The sequence below is a fragment of the Notamacropus eugenii genome, chromosome 4 (assembly GCF_028372415.1).
Source record: "Notamacropus eugenii isolate mMacEug1 chromosome 4, mMacEug1.pri_v2, whole genome shotgun sequence".
NCBI classification, from domain to species: domain Eukaryota; kingdom Metazoa; phylum Chordata; class Mammalia; order Diprotodontia; family Macropodidae; genus Notamacropus; species Notamacropus eugenii.
The window spans coordinates 120,639,954-120,666,599 of record NC_092875.1 but is presented as its reverse complement, the minus strand read 5'-3'; the positions used below and the strand labels follow the sequence as shown (position 1 = coordinate 120,666,599).

The 26,646-nt window shown below is 40.3% G+C and overlaps 1 protein-coding gene and 2 long non-coding RNA genes across 4 annotated transcripts in view; 1 reads left to right on the top strand and 2 right to left on the bottom strand.

The window, feature by feature from the left end:
• Positions 1–3,164, top strand: part of LOC140500533 (uncharacterized) — a 113,949-nt gene extending 110,785 nt beyond the window's left edge. The window contains exon 3 of the long non-coding RNA XR_011965777.1: positions 2,975–3,164. This is a non-coding gene — a long non-coding RNA (uncharacterized lncRNA). The remainder of the gene's footprint in view (positions 1–2,974) is intronic.
• On the bottom strand, positions 1,712–3,245 carry LOC140500535 (uncharacterized). The gene is made up of 2 exons (XR_011965779.1): positions 3,158–3,245; positions 1,712–2,733 (listed from the first exon to the last, which is right to left on the bottom strand). It is a non-coding gene; the product is annotated as an uncharacterized lncRNA (long non-coding RNA).
• Positions 3,246–7,814: 4,569 nt separating this feature from the next.
• The window catches only part of ANXA13 (annexin A13), an 83,302-nt gene continuing 64,470 nt past the window's right edge, over positions 7,815–26,646 (bottom strand). For both annotated transcript variants that reach the window (XM_072603149.1, XM_072603150.1), the window contains 3 exons: positions 20,007–20,082; positions 13,508–13,620; positions 7,815–8,314 (listed from right to left, as the gene is read on the bottom strand). In XM_072603149.1, coding sequence (XP_072459250.1) covers positions 8,195–8,314; positions 13,508–13,620; positions 20,007–20,082 — 309 coding nt within the window. In that variant the 3' untranslated portion in view covers positions 7,815–8,194. The remainder of the gene's footprint in view (positions 8,315–13,507; positions 13,621–20,006; positions 20,083–26,646) is intronic.

Sequence of the window (26,646 nt, the reverse complement as noted above, 5' to 3'; positions counted from 1 at the left end):
GGCTGGTAATCTCCCATTCCTCAGCACAGAGAAAATAAGGTGACTGAAGGACTTGGATGAAACTAGCTGCTAAATTCAGTGATTAGGAAAAAATCTCCAGACCAGTAATAATCCTATGTGTTATTGATAGATAAAAGAATTCAAGGAAAATAATATGGATGCATATACATATATGCTTTTGGGGTCCAGGAACCATCTCACTTGGGTCTTTGTCTCCCCATTGTTAGTATAGATTATGATCTTATTAAATGTTTATTGATTATGAAATGTCAATTGGAAAACTTTTAATTTTCTAATTTTGATCTAGTGTAATCATTTAAGGAACTTTAAAGGTCGGATTCTGGCTTGAATTAGTCGGACAGGTAACATGATGTGGTAGATAAAGCACTGATTATGGAGTCAAACACTCTGGTTAGCCTCTCTAATCTTCAGTTTTGCCATCTGTTAAATGGGGTAATGATACTTGCACTCCATCCCTCAAGCTAGAGGGATGTTAAAGTTCTTTTTTAACATAAAGTATTAAATGAAGGGAGTTGGGGGCTACAGAAATGTAGACTGTTATTCATATGTTTAGGAAAAAAATACCTTTTGTCTCGATTCTCAGTTCAGTAAGACGTGAGTACTCATTTTTGGCTCAATATTTAATTTATTATTCTTTATTATTTTGAGAAGGACAATTAGGTGGCACAATCAATACAGGGCTGGGTCTAGAACCAGAGACTCCTGAGTTCAGAATCAGCCTCAGATACATACCAGCTGTGTAACCTTAGGGAAGTCACTTAACCTTTGTTTTCCTCAGTTTCCTCATCTGTAAAGCAGCGATAATAACAGTACCTACTTCCCAGGGTTGTTGTGAGGACCAAATGAAATAATGATTGTAAAATGCTTCATACAGGACCTAGCACATAGTGAGAGCTTTATAAATGTTAGTTATTATTATTTTCATAATAGTTTCATAAATGCAAAATATAGCTAAGAGAAGGGAATAAGATTATATATCTATATAGTGCTTTCTCACAAAACAAGTATTTTTCTCATATCGTTTTGGTGAGGTAGTTATTATAAATATTGCCATCTATTCTCCTTTTTCAGGTTAGGAAAATGAGGCCCCGCGAGCGATTATTTAAGTGATTTGTTCCCATTTCTTATCTGTGTTAGAGGCAAGTAGGTGACCAAGTGGTTAGAGCACTGGACCTGGAGTCAGGAAGACCAGAGTTCAAATCCAGACTCAGGCATTTACTAGCTGTGTGACCCTGGGCAAGTCACTTAAACCTCTGTTTCAGTTTCCTTACCTGAAAATGGGGATAATAGTGGCACCTACCTCTCAGGGTTGTAGCAAGGACAAAATGAGAAATATTCCTAAAGTGCTTTGTAATCCTTAAGGAACCGTGTGAAGATGAGGATGATGATGATGAGGAGGATGAGGATGAGGATGATTGTTATTAGACTTGCACCCAGGTCTCCTAGTGCTGAGTTGAGTCCAATACTCTTTCTAGCAAGCTATACTGAGGAGGTTGGACTATGACCCATGAGGGCCTTTCCAACTTTAAATCTAAGATCTCAAGTTCCTACACTCCTCTCCTGTAGGAGTGGGCCACACTGCCCTTCTGAATGATCCCCAAGGGTCACCTCGAGAGCTAAATACTGATAATCAACCAACAATTATTAAGCTCCCATTGTGTGCTAGGTACTGGAAATACAAAGACAAAAATGAAAGGAATCTGGCCCCCAGGGAGCTCATTTTTACTTAGGTAAAATAGCATGCATACATACCTACAGGAAGAAGAACTGGACCAGTGATTTAATGTACACACACACACACATGCTTGCACATAAAGCACACAATATGTATGTATATATGTAAATGTATATAGGCATGTATCATGTGTACACATAATAAATACATTTATATGCATATGTATACATACAGAATGCATGCAAAGTAAATACAAAATGATTTGGTGGGGAGGCATTTGCAGAGGAGGGATAATAAAAAGCTCTTGTAGGAGGTGAAGCTTGAGCTGAGCTTTGAAGGAAGGGAGGGCTTCTAAGAGGCAGCTAGTGGCTTAGTGGATAGAACCCTGGCCTGGAGTCAGGAAGACTTGAGTTCAAATTCAGTCTCAGACCCTTACTAGTCATGTGACCTTGGGTATTCAGTTTGCCTCAGTTTCCTCAACTGTAAAACAGGGATAACAACAGCATCTACCTCCCAGGCTTGTTGTGAGGATCAAGGGAGATATTTTTGGGGGAAAAGTGCTTATTAACATAGTGTCTGGCACATAGCAGGTGCTATGTTATTGTTGAGTCATTTCTGTTGTACCTTACTCTCCATGACTCTATTTGGAATTTTCTTGGCAAAGATACTGGAGTGGTTTTGCCATCTCCTTCTCCAGCTCATTTTATACATGAGAAAACTAAATCCAATGGGGTTAAGTGGCTTGCCCAGGGTCACACAGCTACTAAGTGTCTAAGGCCAGTTTTGAACTCAGCTCCTCTTGACTCCAGGCCTCCTGCTTTATTAACTGCACCACCTGTCCCATTCCCTTCTCTTCCCCCTTCTAAAGAGCAGAGATAAGGAGGAACCAGAAGGACAATCTCTATAACGTCCAGCTTGGCTGAGTACATCAAGTGTACAATAAACTTTTGGAGCCAGGTTGTGAGGGAAGACACGACACAATGACCTTGTTGTCACTCTGCCAGCATCTTGATTCAGGCACCCTTCTGGGACTGCACCTGTATATAAACAAACAATTCTTGTTTTATTCCTACACTGGAAAAAAATTGAAGTAAGCCTCTCCTTTCAGTCTCGATCCTTGATGTAGGCAGAGCAGGAAAAACACTTCACTCAGGGCCTTATTTTTGGAGTTTGCAATATTCCATTGATGAGATAGATAACCCACAATACGCTCATTGCCTCCATTTGCTCAATCACACATTAAGCTTTATCAGACTTTCTCTTTTTCTCCCTTCCCAGGTGATCTAAGGATTTGCTGGATGCCCTTTGAGGCTGTTGCAAGCCATTTACCCTAAGAACAAAAGGAATGATAGAACTGGTTCAGCCACACCTGTTGGCGCAGATGACTATCACCAACCAGGAGAATCATCCTCAAAAGACAAATGATGCCACAATACCACCCACGTGTAGACTGGCAGGTACCTGAGAACCAGTGCGAATCTTCCAGGTGAACAGTCAGGGAGAGGCCAATCCCCTGCTCTTGTCTCTGGGACTGGCACAGAAACGGAGTCAATGGTACTTGGGTGCAGTCAGCTTTGTCGTGTTTGGATTGGCTAGTTCTTCCTTCCACTGCCCCTCCTTTGAACTTTCTTTTCACTGTTTGCTATTGAAGAGTCTTGTTTTTGAGATGTTGACATCTTTCCAGTCTGGCCTCTTTCTATCCCTTTGACCTGATGACTGCTAGCATGTTCTTCTGGCCTGCCCGGCTCTGATCCTCCAAGGAGAGTCAGCGACAGGAGGGCTCCAGTTGGAGATCTCATCAAGAACCTGGGAGTCACGCAGATCTGGAAACATCTTCCTTATTGGCTCTGGGGGATGAATACCATTTCTGGTTTTCAGGCGCCCTTGTTAATGTGCCTTATCTGGTTCAAAGCAGGAGGTTGGCTGGGGGTTCACTCGAGAAATTTTTATTGGCTATAAACTGGTTTGGGACATAGTTTGTTCTGCTGTATGAAGGAGTGTTTTATATTAGACTCTCCTTTAAAGAGACTATGAGATCTTTAACTCAAGCTCTGTACTCCTGGGCTAGACAACTGTATTTATAAAATTCTCTTTGGGCCATGGAAAGCTGAATTTCTCCTGGGGCTGACATGTTCCTGGGGGCTTTGACATTCAACTCCAGAGGGATGCTTGTCTGAAGACAACTAGCCTTTGTCCCCCCAGTTTGTTTCCTTACTTTTGCCTCCATCATTCTTCTTACTTGATCAGGAACAGTCTTCTATTAGTAACACTTGTTTATAGGGTATATGATATATTTTCTTTTTTCTTTGTTGTCTCTTTTTATAACCTGCATTTTCCAAAACAGTTTCAAAAAATCTTCTGCGGATAGATATACAAACTATGATTATAAAATAATGTGACCAAGCTTGGCACCAAAGAGAGATATGGGAAGATACCTACCCCTTATTAAAGTGGGGGTCCATAGGCATGGCATACTGCACAAAATGTCAGACTTTTTTTAATAGTTGATTGGTTAATCTTGAATGCTTTGCTTTGCTTTCCTTTTCCTTCCTTCCTTCCTTCCTTCCTTCCTTCCTTCCTTCCTTCCTTCCTTCCTTCCTTCCTTCCTCCCTTCCTTCCTCCCTTCCTTCCTCCCTTCCTTCCTTCCTCCCTCTCTTTCTTTCTCTCTCTCTTTCTCTCTTTTGTTCTCTCTTTCTCTCTCTCTTTCTCTCTTTCTTTCTCTCCTTTCTTTCTTTCTCTTTCTCTTTCCTTCCTTCCTTCTTTCCTTCCTTCCTTCCTTCCTTCCTTCCTTCCTTCCTTCCTTCCTTCCTTCCTTCCTTCCTTCCTTCCTTCCTTCCTTCCTTCCTTTCTTCCTTCCTTCCTTTCTTCCTTCCTTCCTTTCTTCCTTCCTTCCTTCTTTCTTTCTTCCATGGAGGAGGGCGAGGAATGAACTGGCAATGAGTCCTGGAAATAGGCCCACCAAATGCCCATGCTCCTAGGAGTGGTCCTTGATTAACCAGTATCCTGTTACATATATTATAAGAGATGACTCTCTGAATAAGGGGAAGGTTACTATGGGAATTATGGGTAATGTTAAGATGAGAGGTATCAATAACAATTTATATAAATAATAAATGAAACATTCTGCAAATTACCCAAGAAAATAATCACATGATGATTGTCACACTTTATCTCTCTCTCTCTCTGTCTTTGTCTCTCTCTCTGTGTTGTGCCTTGTCTTTATTTAGTATTTATTTTGAATATGTTTTCAAATGTATTTATATAATTGAGGGAATGGTCATTGAGCCCAGCCCTTATGAATATAAACAAAATGCCACTGATGTAATTCCCCACATGGAAGAGACAGGAAGCTTGCTTCTGGGAGAGCTTTGACAATGCATAATGGAAATGTTTTGGACTTTGGAGCACATGGCAACATCTTGTAACTGGGTAGGGTCTAGTGATCTTGCAGTGAGAAAGAGTCTCTAAGGTTGTTGGAGATGCTTTCAAAAGGCACAAACCAAGAAAAGCATTAGTCTCTCTGTCTCTATCTGTCTGTCTGTCTCTGACCCCTTCTCTTCATTTAACTTCTTGTTGGATGATAGCAACCAGGGAGAGACAGTAATGTAAGAAGAGAGGTCATAATGGCCTCTCTCATCCAAGGCCAACATGTGGCCCTGTGAAAATGGGCCTATGTTCTTTACCCCTGTGTTTGTTCATTGGAGACTATGACCTTGTAAGTTTTGAAAGGTCTGGAGAGCAAGCCACTGGGGAGTTCTTGACACTGAGAGTTGAGCATAGAATTCATACTTAAGAGGATAGACCTTCTAGTTCCAGTCTAAATGTCTCTGAGATGAGTTGTGTTCATTCTTCATTTTCTAAGAAGACCATGCCATCAGAGAAATGATGACATGACTTGCACTTGACTTTGTTTTGAGTGAGGGAGGGCTGTGCAAGGTCACCAGCCTCACTTTCTCCTCCTGAGCCATCTGGATCCAGTGACCAGATATTCATCAGTATGACTGAAGATGGCCCAGGATGCAATGGGGGACCTTGGCTTTTTCAGGAGTTTACTCAGAGGGAGGTAACGCCCATTGAGTGAATAGGCCTCTTTAAGAAGTAGTCAGGGAATAGCCCTTTTAATGAGCAAAAGAAAAAAAAAACAAAATCAAACTGGGTGGGAAAGGGAAACTGTTATTATTGATAATCACTCTAAGCCAGCCATTAAGTGGAGAACATTTTGGCAGCTGTGGGAAAGATTAATCAGAGAAAGAAGAGTAATTAGAGAGACCAATTAGGAGGGTACATTAACAGGTGTTCCAGGCTACTATTGACCATTGTTAGATGATCTTGCGTTTGCATTTCACAAGCATGTTTGAATTTTGAGTCTTACATCTTATCTCCAAGATGAGTCAAGAGTTGTTTGTAAATATCTGTGACTGGAAAACAGAATACTTGACAAGCAAACTAACATTAGCAGTCTTTGAGAGGGAATTTTGGAGCAATTGGAGATTGGGGGCAGTTATGTCATGGTAGAAGGAATTCATTGGGCTTGGAGCCAGGAAAATCTGGCTCTTGCATTTACTGGCTGTGTGATTGTGGGCAAGTCACTTCTCTGAGCCTCATTTGTAAAATGAGAATGTTCACACTTCCACCACTGTATCAATATGAGTTGTTTTTATGAGTTATTACGTTTAAATGACAATATATGTATGTATGTATTTGCATAGATGAAGAGAGTTACTGCAGCTAGGTGACACAGTGCATAGAGCCCTCACTGGACTTGGAAGCAGAAAGACCTGAGTTCAAATTGTACCTCAGATACATACAAGCTGTACGGACCTCAGCATTTCTCTTAACCTCAGTTTCCTCATCTGTGAAATAGGGGTAATAACAGTTTTACCTCATAGAGATGTTGTGAGTGAGGATCAAATGAGATAACATATATATTAAGTGCTTTATAAACCTTAAAATGCTATATAAATACTAGCTATGATTATAGTAGTTAGAGAAGCTTCTCTGGGAGCCAGGAAGACCTAGGTTTGAGTGTTGTGACTAAAAGAAACTTGCTCTGTGACCTGGGCAAGTCACTTAGCTTCTCAGTGATCTAGGTAACTCTTACAGACTCACAGTTGCTGAGAATGTGGTAATCTGCATCACCAGAGGGAATTTACTCATCAGGAAATTCCCTGAATTGATGAAACCATAGATTCAGTATCTATCCCCATATAGATAAGAATCAGCGAGACACGATCAGTAGAAAATTGGGTTCCATGTCAGGAACACTTGGGTTAAAGCAGAGCCTCTGACTCATACAAGCTGTGGCTAAGCAAGTTACAGAATCACTCATTTTCCCAGGAGACTCTCCAAGTTCAATGAAAATGCAATCTGTATTGGCAGAGGGAATTCCTCATTGGAAGCTGCTTATATCCATTAAATTACAGGTCTGACCCAATACATGCATATATATACATACACACACACATACCATATATTTATATACACACAAGTATGTATATAAATGTATATGCACACTGTTTATGTATATACACATTGGATCCACACACATGTGTATATATGTATACAAATATATATATATATATACATACGTATGCACATACAATATACACGCATATATACTGTAGGACCATAGGGGTCATTTAGTCCATACCTTTTGTATCACAGAGAAGATAGCTTGGCTGAAATGGCAGATCCCATGTCTGTAGGAGCTGGGCATGTTGCCCAGACTATGTATGTAACTGATTAAATTAGTCTGTATAAGTATATATGAGGACTAGTGGAGTAAAACAGATAGAGGGCTTGCCTTGGATTGAATGGACATGAGTTCAAGTCTTGCTTCTGACATACTCTAGTTACATGACCATAGGCAAATCATCCCACAATGTCCTAGGTGATTCTCTTAAGATAGTTAAGTTAGAAGGGAGTTGCTGATTTGCATCAGTTGAGAGAGATTTTACAGTTTCTTGTGTCAATAAAATTACAGGTCCAGGACCCTTCCACCAAAAAAAGTAGAGTACAAACAGAAAAGAAATGAATGAATCTGCTTATTGTTAAATCCTGATGTAGACATTAACCATTCGATCCAGCCAGAATCCCACCCCTCTAACACACAAACGCCTTTGTGAATGTATATACATTTTTATTATAAACACAAAGCTTCTCATTAGCTTCTGGTTTTGCACTCTGCTTGTACTCTGTAAACATTCTGGTAAGGAGGAAAGAGAGAGAGATTAAGAGAGAGAGAGAAAGAGAGAGAGAGAGAAGGAAAAGCAGAGACCATTTATGCTGGTACATTTCAGCATGGGTTAATTACACAAACCCACTGAGAATGATACCCTCAACTAAGCCTGTTGAGCTGGCTGTGGCAAATAGGGCTTGGAAAATAAACTCATGTGCTCAATGGCTTCTCCTGCCTGTCTTGTATTTTTCATCAGGATTTGGAAAAGTGCCCATGAAAAGGGTAATTCTTCCTTCTGTCCTTGCCGCTTCAGGCTAGGTTCAGTGTAGGAGAGCCAACAGAAGCTTCCTGAAGTCCCCAGATGTGTCAGACCGAATGGTGTCTGCAAGAGATTTTTGGTATTTCTCTTGGAACTTTTCTTTCACTGCCTGGAGATCGACCTGTTAGGAGAGAAGACAGGTGAAGGGATTGGCTGGCCCTTGGCAGGGTTGGAAGGAATCAGCTCCCCTCTGGCCCCAGACACAGCCTTTAGTCAGGCGCTCTTTCACCTTAAACATGATCTCTTGCCTTGAGACTCAGAAACCAGGGGTTCGAGTTACTGTCTTCTTCACTTCCTACCCAGGTTTTGAGAGACACAGAGACAGAGAGAAAGACAGACATTCAGAGAGAGAGACAGACAGAGAGAAAGACAGAAAGAGATACAGACAGAGAAACAAAGAGACAGAGATAGACAGACAGAGACAGAGAGACACACACACACACAGAGACAGACAGAAAGAGACATAGAGACACAGAGAATGAGACAGACACAGAGAGAGACAGAAACAGAGATAGAGATAGAGAGAGACAGAGACAGAGGAGAGAGAGAGAGAGAGAGAGAGAGAGAGAGAGAGAGAGAGAGAGAGAGAGAGAGAGAGAGAGAGAATGTGCTTTGGTTCCCAGGGCCAGAGGCATGAAATTGCCATCAAACCAGCTTCTTAAGATAAACTCATTTCCCCGTTAACGATTGCTTCCCAGCCTGAGAGCTCATTCTTAGTAGTGAACATTGAAGCAAAATAGTTGAATATTACTTTTCTGTTACTCTTTTCCATTGGAGTTGCTGGCTGTTGCTTATTTTTTCCTTTTGGTCCCAAAAGAACCTAAAGAAGTTCTGTTAATGATTGTTAGAATTGATTGTGAGCCTCAGCTGGACCTTATCCTCCCTGAGGTCTCTCAGGACTTTGCCACACTTCTGTACTCATCTTCATTTGCTTGTTCTTTTATCTCTTGTACCAATGAAGGTTGGCACCTATTTGGCCACTTAGGGAATTGCTTGGAAGTCTGACAGGCTAAGAGACTTGACCAGAGTCACAGAACCAGGATGAAATGAGAGGTGAATTCAGGTCTTCCTGACTTGGAAGACGGCCCCAAATCGACTACCAAATGCTTTTATTTATAGAAGTTATTTAAAAACTAAACTTGGTCAATGACACGGGATTCTTTAGCTATCTTACCTACACTCTTTCTTTCTCATCAGAATTAATTAGTACTGTCACCAGAATTTTATTCTTGAGAAACCTTTCTTCCTGAATCCATTTTCTTTCTAGGGTCTCAATCCATGGGATCCTATTCATCACTTTTATAAACTCTTCAAAATAAGTTATCTTAAAGGTTAGGACACCAGTCTGATTCTGATCCAGAATTTTCCTTCTTATCTATACAGACTCCTCAGTTTCCCTTGATCTTGACTTTACCAATTAATTTCTTCCCTAGTGGTCAGAATTGGGCTCAGAATGATAGAAGTTAATGTTACTCTTTCTAAATTAAAAAAAAAATCATCAGAAAGACAGGTCAAGAACTGATTATCTGTTGTGCTTTGGCAGAATGAAATCATGGAGAGTTGAGATCCCCCATCCATACTCAAATCTTGCCTCTGGAAACTTTGTGCTCATCATCCAATACCTCTAGCTGATCTGGTGGTCTATAGTAGTGTTTTAAAAACTTTTTGGTCTCAGGATTTCTTATCATTCTTAAAAACTATTGAGGACTCTGCAAAGAGATTTTAGTTGTATAGGTTGTATCTGTTCATGTTTACTGAATTAAAAACGAAAAAGTCAGTGCTATTGTGAAAATAGTTTTGACCTCACAGACTTCCTGAAATGATTTTGGGGATCCAGAGAAGTCCTTGGACCACACTTTGAGAACCACTAATCAATGGTATTTCCTCTGGTTTTCCCTTCTGTGATTCTCATGGGATTGCTCTGACCATGCCTCATTGCTCCAGTTTGATGATTGACAGTGTTCCTGGGCTTCTCTTTCTATCTGATCACAACGGGAAGGAATCTTAAAGATCCTTTTAATTTTATTTTATATTTTATTTGAAGCCCAGAGAGGTAGAATGTTGTCCCAATGATACGCAGGTACTAGGCAGTATAGTCAATATTGTTCTTTCAGTGCCCTCTGCTACTCCAATCCCACTGGAATAAGATGCAACCTTCCATTGTTATTTACAGGTTGCACCCCACTGAATGTCTGTGTTACTTAGGAAAGGAGTTAAATGAATGGCTATTTGTCTCTGGGAAGTCTAGTCCCTGACAGGAGAAAAGGGAGAGATGCAAGTAGAAAGAAGAGAAGGAAAGGGAGGGAAAGAAAAAGAGTGAAAAAGAGGAGAAAAGGGATAACAGGAGAAAAGAAAAAAGGGAAAGAGAGAGGGAAAGAGAAGGGGAAATGATAAAGGAGGAGGAGGAGAGGGAAGAATCATTCCAAGAATAGAAGTAAAAAAGAAATAGCTTTCTACTTGCTAATTTCTATTTAAATCTGGTACCAGATGTTTTATATTATTTGTCAAAAGACTGTGAATCAAAATTACTCCCTTTTTTTGACAGCTTTTTGAGAGACAATTTATGTGGGTCCTGTGTTCCTTTTTTATCCCCTTTTGCACCCCCTACAAGAGTTCTCCCATTGCAGATAAGAATGAAATCCTGTCCTTAATACAAATCTTTGTCTGCAGACCTTAAAAAGCTTTCCCAAACAGCAGGCAACTAATCCACCTGTCCTAGCAAGGTTATTCCTTCCCAGTTTCAGGATGGGAAAGGCCAGGAAAAGCTATCCTAAAGTGATTCAGCAGTGTGTCCTCCAGCAGGGCTCTTCAGACTTTGCAGGGAAACTTTGTTTGGAACAAAACTCTGGCAGAAGCCTTGCCATCAAATCTTTTAAAACGATTCTCTTTGCATTTTGTTTTTGTACCTGTTCAGTTGTTCAGTCATGTCTGACTCTTCCGGAACCCATGGACCAAAGCGCACCAGACTTTTCTATCCTCCACTAACTACTACTAAAGATACCAAATAGCATAAAAGTAATTAAGAAGAGAACGGGGTGTTCTCAGATCTAGCTTATTTTGCTTCTAATAATAATAGCCAGCACTTGAGGCAATATCCTGCCTTGTAAAATGTGCCATTCCAATGTTTATTTTCCCTTTTACTTATAGAGGACTGATTTCATTTTTACTTTTAAAAAAATTAAATTTTGTTTTAAAATTCACTTGTTTGTAATTTTCCTGGAACAATTTAAGAATTGAGTACTATGTCATACAGAAGTAAGCACAAATTAGTGCTTCCTTGTCATCATTGTATTACTTCTGCATTTGTGATCTGGTGTTTGGGGGAAGTTCAAAGATATTTGTTTCATTATTACAGTCTTGGTTATTGAAATTTTGCTGTCTACTCTTTTTCACACTTTCCTATTTTACCCAATTATGCATAATGGATTGTAGAGATACCTTGGGGTAGTGGATAGAGGACAAGGCTTGGACTCTGGAAGATCTAAGTTCAGATGGAGCCTTATACACTTACTGCCATGTGACTCTGCATATGTCACTTAACCTGTGTGCCTCTTCAGAACTTTAACTTTAGAATTTAATGTTCAAAGTCACAGCTGCATTTATGGAAGGAAGCCTCACATCTGGAATTCCTGAAGACAGGGGGAAATTATAAATCCTTTGGCAATTGGCATATGCATAATAGGCACTAATACAAAAATATCTGTGACAAAAACAAACTAATATAAATCGACTGTTGTTTTATATGCCCTCTGCCAAGGCAGAATGACATTCAAGTCCTTATACATATTGTTAGGCTCATTATTTTAAATTAATAAGTCATTTTTCAGTCACTTGAATGATATTTACCAACCTCCAGTGGTTCTCTATATTGGCAGAACACATAGACTGTATATGAATCAGAAAGACAACACATCATCACAGAATGACAGAATTTTAGAGTTGGAAGGCATCTCAGTAGCCACCTGGTCCAACCCATACCTGTCCCCAACAAATGACCATCTAGCCTTTGTTTGAAAACCCTGCAAGATGGGAACTTACTCCTCCCTAAGATACCCATTCCAATTGGAATAGTTCCCATGGTTTAGTGAGAGATGGGCTGGCAGCCATGGGCTTGTTTATCATAACAACTGTTTTCTTTGCCTTCCACCCACTTCCACTGCTTTGCAGAGCTAAAAAGCACCATTTCAGAAACATTGTCCTAGAATGTGCGCTATGAAGCTTAACTCCTGGCCCTAAGCTCCTAAGGCTGACTGTCCTTTGCTTGTCTACTTTCTTCTGCCCACCAGTATTTATGTAGATTACCACAGTAGAGACTGTAGAGTCTGAGAAGCAGAGACTAAGGCTGGGAGACAAGTGAGATAGAGCTGCCACTATGGTGTGACACCCCTTCTGGGGTTCTATTTGACCTTCCTTGTAATGAGAACAAGGATACCTGCACTTTTGTCACCACCCACAAAAGCAACAGATACCTGTATTGTACTTGACTTAAGCTCTTTTTAACTGTGTGCCACAAAAATAGAAGCAGTGGTTAGAATTCTTGGTTTTTTATTATGTAAAGGAGAGAAACAGAGAGAGAAAGAGAAAGAAGAAGAAGGAGGAGGAGGAGGAGAAGAAGAATAGTAAAGAGAGAGCTGGTCTCAGAGCCAGGAGTTCAAATCCTCCCTCTTGCATGTATTAGCTGTGTGACACTGGGCAAATCACTTTACCTCTGTGCTTTTGGAAACTCCCCAATACTATAAATTTCAGAGAAAGTGCCAACTTGCCTTGGTAGAGAGAATTTCCTTATCCAAGCACTTCTATACCTTTAAAATCACAGACATATAGCTTATTTTTGTACCAAATATAAAGTCAGGCATGGAAATGATGACCCTGGGCGATATGTGTGATAATGATGATAGATGATGATAATAATATTAACCAGCTTTTGTATAGCTCTTTAAAGTTTGCAGAGCACTTTAAAAATATTAATTCACTTTTCATCCTCACAACAATCCTGAGAGATAGGTGCTATCTGTTTTACAGATGAAGAAACTTAGGCAGGCACAGATTAAGTGACTTGCCCAGGGTCACATAGCTAGCAGGGTCTGTAGCAGGATTTGACCTCTGGACTTTGGGATGTCAAGTTCAGCATTCTCAGGCAGGCATTTCTAATTGACTTATTCTGTAGAACTGAACACACTGCCTTTTGCACAGAAACAGACAAGCAAATAAATAAAAACATAAAACTGTTGCTTGATAAAAATATCTTCAGGATACTGATGCTAAAAGCCAGAGATTGCCTCCTCAGAAGGAAAGTCTCCATTCTCTCACTCACCTCAGCCCTGGTCACAATGATTCGAATTAAAGTCTCTTCATCAGTCCCAGCTCCTTTCATGGACTTGTAGAGGAGTTCAGCAAAGTAGCCTTGGCAATCTCGGGCACATCTCACTGGGAAGGACCAAGGAAAATGAGAAAAGTGAACCATTTTTAGATCCCATGGTCACCCAAATAAAAGAAAGGTTGAGATAGCTGGAAAAGGGTTGGGTTATTAAAGGAGGTCACCAGGCAACAGCTGCTTTTGAATCTACTGATGGTGTTAAGCCAGGGCTTGGGTGCTGGTGGTGGTGGGGAGGAGGGATTAATTCTAACTTGTCATAAAGTGGGATCTGGAGAAGTCCCTCTGTCCAAAAGCCTCCCTTTCAGCCAAAGCCACACTTGGGCAATAATTCTGGACAAAGGTGAATTTCTCCTATTTTGAACGGCCTTATGGGGAAGGAGATTTCACATAACCGGCTATGTTCTCCCAGGTTAGAATGGAAAAGATTTCATGGTCAGAAAACAGTTCTTCATAGCCTGAGCTCTCCCTCAGTCTTCATATCAGGGAAGGCTACCTCTTCCTGGCATGTAGATAGCTCTGAGCTCTTAAAAACAATTGCCAGCTAAGCACCTACTTTGGCAGATCCTGCCAAATTGAAAAGGCACTTTCTGAAGTGGAATGTATTACCAGTTGATTTTTTTTTTGATTACAGAAAAATTATCTTTCTCCTGAATTTCCTTTTTCTGTTAAAGGCACTATCATCCTTCCAGTCATCTAGGTCCACAATCTCAAAGTCATCATTGATTCTTCACTCTTCCTTACTCTTGCTTTGGGCATCTAGGTGGCACAATGGATTGGTACTGGACTTGGAATGAGGAAGACTCATCCTCATGAGTTCAAATACTATAAATTTCAGAGAAAGTTCCAACTTGCTTCAGGAGAGAGAATTTCATTGTCCAGGCCCTTGTCAGACACTTATTAGCTGTGTGGACATGGGCAAGCCATTTTAACCCTTTCTGCCTCAAGTTCCTCATCTGTAAAATGAACTGGAAAAGGAAATGGCAAACCACTCCAGTATCTTGGCCAAGAAAACCCTGAATGGGGTCACAAAGAGTTGGACATGACTGAAAATTCCCTGCTCCCATATCTGATCAGATGACAAATGTAGTCAGTTCTATTTCTACAACATCCCTTACATCCATCCCCTCTATCTAATCATGTGACCAGCCTCCTAGTTCAGACTCTCATCATCAGTGTCCCTTTCTTAAATCTTTCCTCTCTCTAATCCACGTTCTACATAACCACCACATTGATATCCCTAAAGCACAGGCCTGACTAAGTCACTCTACCTTCAAGAGGCAATATGTATGGGACAAAATATAAACTCTTCTTGGCATTTAAAGCCCTTCATAATTGGGTGCCAGTCTGCCTTTGTAGGTTGATGGCATATAACTCCTCTACATGTACTTTCAATTCCAGCCAAACCAGCCTACTCCCTATTCCCTGTACAAAACATTCTATCACCCATCTCCTTGTCTTTGTACAGGTTGTTCCTTTATGCCTGAATTATACCTTTTTATTACCTACTCATAGAATCCCTACCTTCCTTTGAAGCTTAACTCAAGTGCCATCTCTCATGGGAAGATTGGCCTGCTTCTCCCAATTGCCAACATTCTCTCTCTTCCCCCGAAATCATTTTGAATATATGTGCTGCTGCCATTCAGTCATTTCAGTCATGTCCAACTCTTTATCACCTCATTTGGGGGTTTTCTTGGCAAGGGTACTTATACTGAAGTGATTTGCCATTTCCCCCACTGGTTTATTGTACAGATGAGGAAATTGAGGCAAATAGAGTTAAATGATTTGCCCAGAGTCACATAGCTAGGAAGTATCTGAGGCCAGATTTGAACTCTGGAAGAGTTATTCTAAGTCCAGTGCTCTATCCACTGCACTGCCTAACTGCTCCTTGTATTTGTATATGGTCATTTATTTTTCTCTATGGCAGGAATTGTTTTTATTTTTTGAATTTTAATTCCAGTGTCTATCACATAGTAAAGGCTTAATAAATACTCTTTGAATGAACTTGTAAAGATAACCTACTAAGGCATAGATGGGTTGTGGTCTGTTTCAGTGGAGGGACTATCTTCTCTGATGAAATCACAGATCTTTAGAGTATGATGGTACATGTAAGCTACATCTTTTAGGCCGCAGTTGGGTTCCAGATGGAAATCATGATGAACTCGTCAGCAGCTTCTCAGTACAATAAAACTTCATATTCCTGAATACAAATAAATAGCCTACAGTCTTTGATTCCTAAGCTGAATAATTTCAGTGCCCCTAATTTTTTCCTTTTAGATCCTATTTTCTAATCCTCATGTCATCTTTATGTTTCTCTGAAACTTCTCCAAGTCCCTCTTAATTTGTGAGGCCCAGAGATGGGCTTTTGTAAATAAATTTGTCCGATGCTTAGGAGATATCATTCTTTCTACCATCTTCTTCCAACAAGTACTTTCTTTAGAATGACACAGCATTACTTTGTTAAGTTCACCTCGTGATTTTCTGTGAGCACTAAAACTCAATTTTTTGGCATTCAGGCAAATCTAATTATTCTTCACCTGGAGCTTGGTCGGTTTATTTTTCTCTTTTAGGTTTATTGACCTTAAAGTTGCCGATGTTGAACTTCTCCAAATCAAGCCCAGTGTCTCAGAGCTGGAAGGAAGTTCATAGGTGTGTCCCAGAACTCCCAGAATAAGGAGCCCTTCTACAAGTAGCCAACCACACTTTCTCTAAAGGCCTCCAAGAAAGAGGAAACCCGTATTACTAGAGGCAGTCAATTAAATTTTTGAATAGCTTTAACTGTTCAGAAGTTTTTTGTTTCTTCTAAATTAAATCTTTCCTTCTTCAGCTTTTTACCCATTGGTCCCAGGACAGCAAGCCTCTTTCACATGCTAGTCCTTCAAATGGGTGAGGAGAATCAGGAAGACTCATTTTCATGAGTTCAAATCCAGCCTCAGACACTTACTAGCAGTGTGAATTTGGGCAAGTCCCTTAACTCTGTTTGCCTCAATTTCCTCATCAGTAAAATGAGCCGGAGAAGGAAATGGCAAACCACTCCAATATCTCTGCCGAGAAAACCCCAAATGGAGTCAAGAAGGGTCAGAAATGACTGAAACAACTCAACAACAGCAAATCATTATGTTACCCATGTATTTTCTATTTTCCAGTTTTAACATCCTCAGTTCCTATATCTGATCATTCAGTAGTATAATTCCCAAGTTCTTTTACCATCCTACTTTTCCATCTCTGTATACTTTCCTTATTAAGAGTCCCACAATGACATCTCAAAATGCCTGAGTAGAGAACTCAGTTCCCACTATGGTACTCAGGACAGAGTACCATAGGACCACTGCCTACCTAGTTTTGCTGCCATATCACAATGTCTCTCATCAGCTTTTCAATTTACTAAAATCCTCCAATCTTTTTCACAGGAGCTATCATCTAATTATGCCTCCTCCATCTTAAATTTGTGAAATTGATTATTTGATCCTAAATGCAGATTTTTATATTTATCTGTACTAATTAATTAATTAATCTGTATTAAGTTCCAACCCAACATTCTAGTCTGGGATCCTGACTCTGTCAGCCCAAGTGACCAAAACCATTTTAATTTTTAACCTATCCTTTATGACTGAGCATTTTTGCACCATCCTCAACCACCTCTAGCTTGATGTAATGTTCAGATTTGTTAAACATCCTCTGTTTTCAATCACTCGGTAATTGTTAAAGAACACACTGGATATAGCCCCATCCCTGGACATGTCATTGATTAGCCCTTCCTTCCCTGAGATTGATAGCTGTCTATCTTTGCTAGCAATACTTTGAGAGAACGAACTACCTTCCTTTGTTTCCACCTCTTGGCAGTTTTAGCCCATATTCACAGAACAGCAAGGATGCGACTATTAAATGTGTGAGTAAAGTAAGATAAGCCTTTAGAAAACAATAATCATTAACTATAGTTATTATAAATAATGAAGTAAGTGTAAGGGCATGTGTGGTCACACCGCTACAGGAGAACAATCTTGTTTCCAATATAGACTCATAGTTTATCTGCACTACATGAGAGGAAGATGACCAGTTGGACTTTCCCGTGACTCTAAAAGAGGCAGAATGAGGGTAGAAAACTGTCTCATTCCCTGTAATCTTTGTTTCAGGCCATGGGGCAGGAGTCTCCTATAAGTCCCTGTAGTTTCCGTGGAAAAGAAAAACACATAGTCCAAATCTACCTTTTCCCACTAATTAAAGATGAGTTCTTGATGCTTTCTTGAGAAAGATATTGATTCTGGGGGAAATTAATTCCTTATTAATTAATTAATTAATTCCTTAATTCTAATAAGGAATTAGAGGGTGGCTGACTTTGGGGCTGTTATTCCTGAGATTCTGAGAGGGCCAAACAATTCACACAATGGGAATCAGGATATTTCATATTTACTTAGCTATTTCTTCTTACATCTCTTCTCCCTCCAGTCAGGTGAAGAAATATGCTCTTTAAAAATTTTTTTTTTCTTCACACGGGCTCACATTATGGTCAATGATGTCAGGAACTCAGTAGACTTGCTAGGAAGGACTTTCCAAGCTCTGTAAATAACATGGTTTTGCAGAAAGTAAAAGGAAGAGTGATTGGCCAGTGGCTCATTTCTTCAAGCTCTCTGAAGTTGGAAGGATAGGAAAAAGGAAGGTCTGCAGAGGCTTGGGAGTCACTGTGTTGTCACCCAGGAGTAAGCAGGAGAACTTCACTGCTATAACTCCTTCCCTAGCCAAATATCTACTAAGAATGAATGAATAATCCATGATTGAATAGTTACCCATAGCTACAAAGATCTGTATTATCCTTTCTTGGGGAAAATTGTTTTTATTACATTTTAATTTGGAAGAACAATGCTTTAAGTGGAGCAAAGGTTGGACTTGAAGTTAGGGGAGCTCTTGGTTCAAGTCCTCCCTTGGACAGGTACTATTATTCAGTGATGTCTGACTCTTCATGACCCCATTTGGGGTTTTCTTGGCAGAGATACTGGAGTACTTGGCTATTTCCTTCTCCAGCTCATTTTATAGATGTGGAAACTGAGGCAGACAGGGTTAAGTGACTTGCCCAGGGTCACATAGCTAAGTAAATGTCTGAGTGTGAATTTGAACTTAAGAAAATGAGTCTTCTTGACTCCAAGCCTAGCTCTCTATCCACAGTGTCACCTAACTAACAGTGTGATTAAGGGAAAATCACTTAATTCTAAAAGTCTGTTTCCTTATCTATAAAGTGGCAGTGATAATATCCACAGTCACCTGCCCCGCAGAGTTTTGTAAAGATCAAATGGCATAATCACCACCATAATAGCTTTTATATTGAACTCTAAGTTCTTCACAAATATTTACCTCATTTGATCCTGGCAACTACCCTGAGAGCTAGGTGCTATTATTATCCCCCATTTTACAGATGAAGAAACTCAGACAGATGGAGGTTAAATGATTTGCCCAGGGTCACACAGCTAGTAAGTGTCTGAGGCTGGATTTGAATTCAGATCTTTCTAACTCCAGATCCAACGCTGTGCTCCCTAGCAGCATCATATAAAGCACTTTTTCAACCTTAATGTGTTATGAATTTTGTTGCCTTCGGGGAGCCCAATTTCTATATAGGAGTCTGGGTCAATGATATCAAATGTTTAGGAAGAAATGAAGGACTCCGGTGAGGGGGGATAGTTTGTTAGGTCATGAAGAACTCCAGATCCTGTTTGAAGAATCCTTCTTTAAGCCCAAAGACAGTCTTTGTGCAAGATCTTATGTGTTTATTCAGTATGAGTCATGAGTAACACTAGGGACATTCATGCCCACATGGATCATGGCAGAGGTTACCCTAATCTGAATGCAAAACTAGTGTGGATGAAACAATCAATTACTGCCAATATTTTTGGGGAAAAGAAATGTTTGGCAATTTGAGAACATTTTTTAACTTCCAGGGTTGTTTTTAAATTTTTTTTCATATTATCCTCCTTCTTCTGGGAATACTCCTTTTTAGCGCCTCTTGGTATGATGCCCTGGACTCTTTACTGCTGGATGGTGGACAATGGACAATGCCTTCACTCTAGGTCTTGCAAAAGGAAGGGCTTCTGCCAAGGCGTGCTCCTCCTGTCCCATCTCTGCTATTTCCTGCCTATTGGCAAAGCCTGGAGAGTGAGTGCCCTGGTGTTTTCCTGGCAAATTTTAAAATCAGGACTCCTTTCCCTGGTCTCCTAGTAGATTTCTTTTTCTTTTTTTTCAAAGAGAGTATTTCAAAATGTTAAAGGAAACGGAATAGAGGAAGGTACCCTTGATTTATCTGTAGCTTAGTGCTTGGATCCTATTTATCGCTACCTTTGTTCTCAGTAATAAATCCATTAAGATTAAATTATATTAATAGGTTTCAGACATGCGCTGTTAAATAATGATTATGTTAGTGGGGGGGGGGAGGGCTCTCCCAACATGATATTACCTAGAGTTAAATAGGCCTTCTTCAAGTCTCCAGATGTTTCTCCTTCAATGGCCTCTTCAATATCCTTGCCGCTTAACTAAAGATAAAACCAAAATGCCGTTGTTATTATAAGTTTTGTTTTTGCAAAGAGGGTGCTAACCTCCTGCCTAACAGCAATCACTGAGCCCTGGCAGATTGAGGCCCAGCAGTTTAGCTTGACCCTGGCTATGCTGGTCCTTGCCAAGTCTCATCGCTGAGGATTTAGTTCAAAATAGGAGTCCTAATGGATTTTACCCTGAGGAAGCCACTTTAGTTCTCTGTGCCTCAGTTTCTTCATCTATAAGGCACAAAGATTGGATTTTTATCAAGATGAATATCAAGATCTGAGCTTTGGTTCAACTACTGAAGTACACAAATAGAGGGAAACACCAAACATGGGCATCTGTGGAGCCATCTAATTTTAAGGTCAAGCAAGGCTATTACTAGCAAGATTTGCTTTAAAAAAGAATGTAAATTTAGATCACTTAAATAGAAATATGTTATCTGAATCAAGGGAAGTGACAGTTCTATGGTGTCCTGTTATGGTCTGAACACATGTGTACTATTATGTGCACACGAGGGTACGACATTACTGAAAGTATGATGTTATGCTAAAACATGTCCGGAAACTGATCAGGGTGGTCAAGAGGGACCAAACTATGAATCCATCGGAGGATGTTGCACTGTGCAAATTAGCAGAGATGACACAATATGGAAACAGTCAATTTTGGAGGGGTTGTGTGAATACAGATGCACTAATTCATTGTTGGCAGAGCTGTAAATTACTCCAAACATTCTGGATAGTAATTTGAAATTATTTAAGCAAAGTGAGTAAGATGTGATGTCTCCTCTATCCCACTACTGGATATATATATCCAAAGAATTTTAAAAACAGAGAAAAGTTGCAATATATATAAAAATATTTATAGAAGTACCTTTTCGTGGGATCAAGGAACTGGAGGACTGACTAAAGAAGCCCATGGTATGTGTAGTAAGAAATGACAGAGATGAGGAATTTCGAGAAACTTCAGAAGGCTTGTATGAACTGATGCAGAGTGAAATCAACAGAACCAAAAGAATAACATTCAAAATTAACATAAGAAATGACCATAATAATGTAAATGAAATGATCCCTAAAAGGTAGCTGATGTCTGAGCAAGTGGCAAAAAATCAACGACCTTGGAGAAAAGAGAACAAACTATTTATCATCAGAGAGGTGGGGGACTATTATGGCAGAATGCTGTGTGCATTGCTTTTGTTGAACCACTTTTCTTTGTTACAAGAGAGGGTTCAATTCTAGGAACAGAAGGGGAGAAAATGTTGATGGATGTATCCAGATGACTGTGATGTAAGAAAAAAAGAAGATGCAGTGGGAGGAGGATCATTATCTTTAAATATCTGACATTTGATTATTTACTGATTGTTTAGAGTTAAGAAAGAACAAAGAATATGGGTTAAACTTAAAAGTGTCTTGCACACTTTTTTTCTGACAATGGTTAAAAATTTTACTAACACCCTCTTGCACTTAATCTTGCCTCAGTCTCCTCTACTACCAAATGAGCAGAATGACATCCCAAGTACCCATTTCTTAGGGTGAGTGAAACTCACGTGAGATAGTATAGATCAAGCATTTTGCAAACCTTAAAGAACTCTATAAATGTGGGCCAGTAGCCAGCAAGCTGAAGACAACTTGAGTACTTCAAGGTCTACAAAATAAACTTTCTTCTCCAGGAATGGGTTGAGGGTGGGGTGGGGTTAAGATAGATCACAGTTAACATGACCCCTTTCTCATTTTTTATCCCCATCCAGATTTGGTATTTCCTCTGTTGGTGGAATTTTAATGTAGAAATGGCCTTCACTGATGCAGACCCACAATGTAGGGTCTTAGAGAATTTTGGGGGTACAGAGAGTCTGTACTTGCTCAGAGTCACACAGCCAGCAGGCCTCCAAAGCAAGATTTGAAACCAGATCTTGCTAATTTCAAGGGCAGCCTTTTATCCACAGAGCCAAGGCTGCCTTTCTTTCTCTAGTCTGGTGAATGTCCAAACCATTCTACAGTCATCATTGGCCAGTGTATCTCCCTGCAGCACCACATTACACATTAGGCCTCTATTCAAATATTTACAGACTCTGAAGTTTAGTGTAAATTGTGATTAGCTTAACACAAATACTGCCTGGGCCAACCTCAGGGCAGGCAAATAAAGGGAAAGGCAAGTTTTGTTCTGCGTTTGGGGGAACATATTTGGAAATCAGAAATATTGAAAGCCATTCCTCAGGAAGAAAGTACATAACATTTAATTTGACGAAGAACTGTACCAGGCTCTATAAATAATTGGGGTCTTGGGATAAACACCAGTGGACTTTATGTAGTATGTTTTGAACATTCATACACAAATATAAAATACCCTACAGGAAACGATGACATGATGAGGGGCGCGGGGCACAGCACATGGTGCATGGAAGTCTGGCCTTCCAGCAGGAACACCTAAGTATTCTACTTCCAACTTGAAGACTTACTAGCTGTGCAACCTTGGGCAAATCACTTAACTTGCTAGTGCCTTAATTTCCTCATCTGTAAAATGAGATCGTGGGACTTGATGACATTTAAGGGAGCAGAAAGGAGTAAGCATTTACATAGTGTCTACTATATGCCAGACACTATGCTAAGTTAAATTCTATTATTATTCCAATTTTACAGTTGAGGAAACTGAGGTACACTTCAAGTCACTTGCCCAGGTTCACATAGCTAGTAAGTGTCTGAGGCTGGATTTGAACTGATGCTAGGCCCCATGTTCTTTCTACTGAGCCACCAGTTCTCTTTAAGCTACTTTCTTGCTTTAAATCTATGATCCTGTGTTCTACAACCCCAAGAACTGAGTTCAAACATACTAGTTCTGTGACCATAAGCAAAGCACCTTATCACAGTGTCCCAGGTGAATCTCTAAACCTGTAAATTACAGATGGGAGCTGCATGTTTGTGGAGGGAGTTTTCACATTGGGCATTCTCCACATCAATGAAATCAGAACCCCTTCTTCTAAAAAAATGAAATGATATTGTGAGGTCCTGAGACCGTGTAATTAATAATAAAAGTGTTGGCACAACAGGCAGAGCACTAGACTGGGAATCAGGAAGTTCAAGTCTAGTCTCAGACACTTACTAGCTGGGTGACCCTGGGTAAGTCACTTAACATCTATTTGCCTCAGTTTCCTCAACTGTAAAATGGGGATAATAATAGCAGCTATCTCCTAGGGTTGTTGTGAGAGTTGAATGAGATACTTAGGCACTTAGCAGAATTCTTGGGACACAGCAGATGCTGTGTAAATACTTATTCCCCTTCCCCCTCCCTCCCCAAGTGACCCCAGTTGTGTGGTATTGGAGACCTGGTTAGAAGGTGATTATGGGAGATACTCTCCCCAGAACCTCCTGAATCCACTAAAAGATCCTTGTCAAGGCTCCCCTAGTCCTTCTCCAGCTCTAGGGGTTATAAGGTGGGCCCAATATTCCTTGTCCAAGAACCCAAATTGGCCTCCTAGGTGCCTGTGCCTCGGCAGCTAGTTTGATACATTTCATACTCTTTCTCTCTTCCTCTATTTGAATAATGGATGCTCTTTGCCAAAACATAGATAGCTAGTAGGCTTTTATTTTCTTTTTTAAGCCTGGCTAATTGGGGTTTCCCACCCATGCAGAAAACCACTCTGTAAAAATCCCTTAAATTAAATTACTGACCCCAGCTGGGGGGAAATATTTTAACCATGAGGCTCATTTTTCATTTTTGACCCAGACCTGTAATTTTTTCCTAACTCCAAGGCAGGCTGCTCTCCATGACACCATTCTGCCTTGCAGGGTTGACTTATGCACCCCAGAAGATGTGATTTAAAAGCAGTGAGAAGAATACAAATTCCTTTTTCTGTAGCCCTTTAGGGTTTATAAAAGACCAACCATTCTGTGAGAGTCTCTCTCTCTCTCTCCCTCTCCCTCTCTCTCTCCCTCTCTCTCTCTCTCTGCCTCTTCTCTCTCTCTCTTTCCCTCTCCCTCTCCCTCTCCCTCTCTCTCTCTCCCTCTTCTCTCTCTCTCTCCCTCTCTCTCTCTCTCCCTCTCTCTCTCTCTCCCTCTCTCTCCTCCTTTCTCTCCCCCTCTGTCTCTGTCTCTCTCCTTCTAGCCATCTTTCTCTCATCTATCTATCTATCTATCTATCTATCTATCTATCTATCTATCTATCATCTATCTATCTATCATCTATCTGTTTGTCTGTCTGTCTGTCTGTTGTTCATCATTAATCATTTATTTAGCACTAATGTCAAGCATTGTGCTAGGGATACAAAGACAAAAATGAAATTGTTCCTGCCTTCAGCAGTCTTACATTTTATCACTGGAAACAACATGCACACAGATAAGTAAATTCAAACATATACAAAAGAGTGCTGCACCTGGAGTCAGGAAGACTCCTCTTCATGAGTTCAAATCTGGCCCCAGACACTTACTAGCTGTCTGGCCCTAGGCAAGTCACTTAAACGTTTGCCTGTTTCCTCATCAAAAAATGAGCTGGAGAAGGAAATGGCAAACTACTTCAGCATCTTTGCCAAGAAAATCCCAGATGGGTCATGAAGAGATTGACACAACTGATCAACAACTACAAATTTAGAGAAGAGGCACTGGCAGCTGGAGGGAGCAAGAAAGATCTCATGTAGGATAGCATTTGAAGTGAACTTTGAGGGAGGTTTTTAAGGGAGTCTAATAAGAGACAGTAAGGAGAGAGAGCATCGTAGGTAGATGGGTCAGCCCGTGCAAAGACACACAAGGCGGATGCTTCATCTTTCATCACCATGCCTCTGCCTTGGCTGGTAGGGCCCCTCCCCTTTTCACTTCTGCCTCTCTGAGTCCTTGGCTTTCTTCAAGACTCAGGTCAGGTGCTAGTGTTTGCATGAACTCCTAGTCCCTAGAGTTGCTAAAGCCTTCCCCTCCAAGGTTCCTTTGCATCTTCTCTGTGTTTTGTACACATCTATATGTGTACATGTTATCTCCCCTTTTAGAATGTAAGCTCCTTTATGTCCACAATGCCTCTGGCACAGTGCCTGGCACATAACAGACCTGTAATAAACGCTTTATTTGTTGTGATTAGAAATTGTGCCTCATATGTGAGAAATGGTAAGGAGGTCAGCTTGGCTGGTGAGTAATACGCAGTAAGCCTAAAGCAATAGACTAAAACCAGCTTGTGAAAGATTGTAAATGCCAAAAAGAATAGTTGCATTTGATTCTAGGGGCAATAGGGAACTACAGAGTTGGAGGAGTGACCTGTATTCTAGGACTATCCCTTGTGCTGGAGGTAGAGGATATCTTGGAGTGGTGATGAGTTTGAGAATGGGAAACTGATTAGGAAACCATTACAATAGTCTACGCTAGAGGTGATGAGAGGCTGAACTGAGTGGTGACTGGGTAAGTAGAGAGAATGAGGAAGAGAGGTTGTGGCGGTGGAATTGATAAGATTTGGCTGAATGAATTTATGGAGGGAGGAGGATTGAAGAGAGTCCAGGATGATACTGTGGTTGTGAACCTGAATGACGAAGGATGGTGGTGCCCTTGACAGAAATAGGGACATTCAGAAGAAGGGGTGGGCTTGGGCAAGAAAACGAGCTTTCTGTTGGCCATGGTAAATTTGAAAAGAGCATGGGACTGCAATCTGAAATGATCACTAGACAGTTGGTGATAGGGGACAGGAGAAGATCTACATGAAGTGGTTGGTAGTGTGCTGGAAACATTGACGGAGGAATCATTTCTGGAGAAATGATAGTGGAACCCACGGAGCTAATGAGATAGTTAAGAGAAAGTGTAGAGAGAAAAGGGACTAGGATCAGAATAGAGCCATGCATGATGTCTGCAGTTATAGGACAGGATATGGGTGATAACCCAGCAAAGTAGACAGGAGGAGCCAAAATGATAGAAGAACTGGGGGTGGGGTGAGGGTGGGCTAGAGAATTTACAGGAGAACAGACTGGCCAACAGCATCAATGCTGCAGAAAAATTAAGAAGGTATCAGATATTAATGCCACCTTCATTTTTACAGATTAGGAAACTGAGGCTCAGAGACATTAAATGACTTGCCCATTGATATGAAACTACTGAAGGTGGCATTTTGCATCCAGGTCTTCTGACACCAAACCCAGCACTCTTTCTTCTACATTGTCCAACATTGGTATGATTTATACAGCAGGACATATACAGTAAGTGACAAAAGCAAGATGTCAGGACAGGATTATATCACTTGAATCCAAAGGTCATTGAAAGGTTTACAGAGCAAGGGACAGCTATGCTAATACTTTAAAAAAATAATAAAGATGAAAACAGAACCTAGTTGAAAGAATTTTTGGTCTAAGAATATATGATATTTTAAAGATGATTCATAAAGGAAATCAGCAAACATCACTGTATTGTTTTCATTGTAGTGGCCCAAGTGTGATTTTTTTAAAAAAATATTTTTGTTAAAAACTTAATAATCATGAACAAGGCAAATAATCAAATAAATAAACCAAATAAGGAATAAAAGCTTTTCTAAAATCCTCAGCATTTAAACAGGGTAGAACAAATGAATTTAAAAAAATAAACAAAAATTGCTTTCTTCCTGTG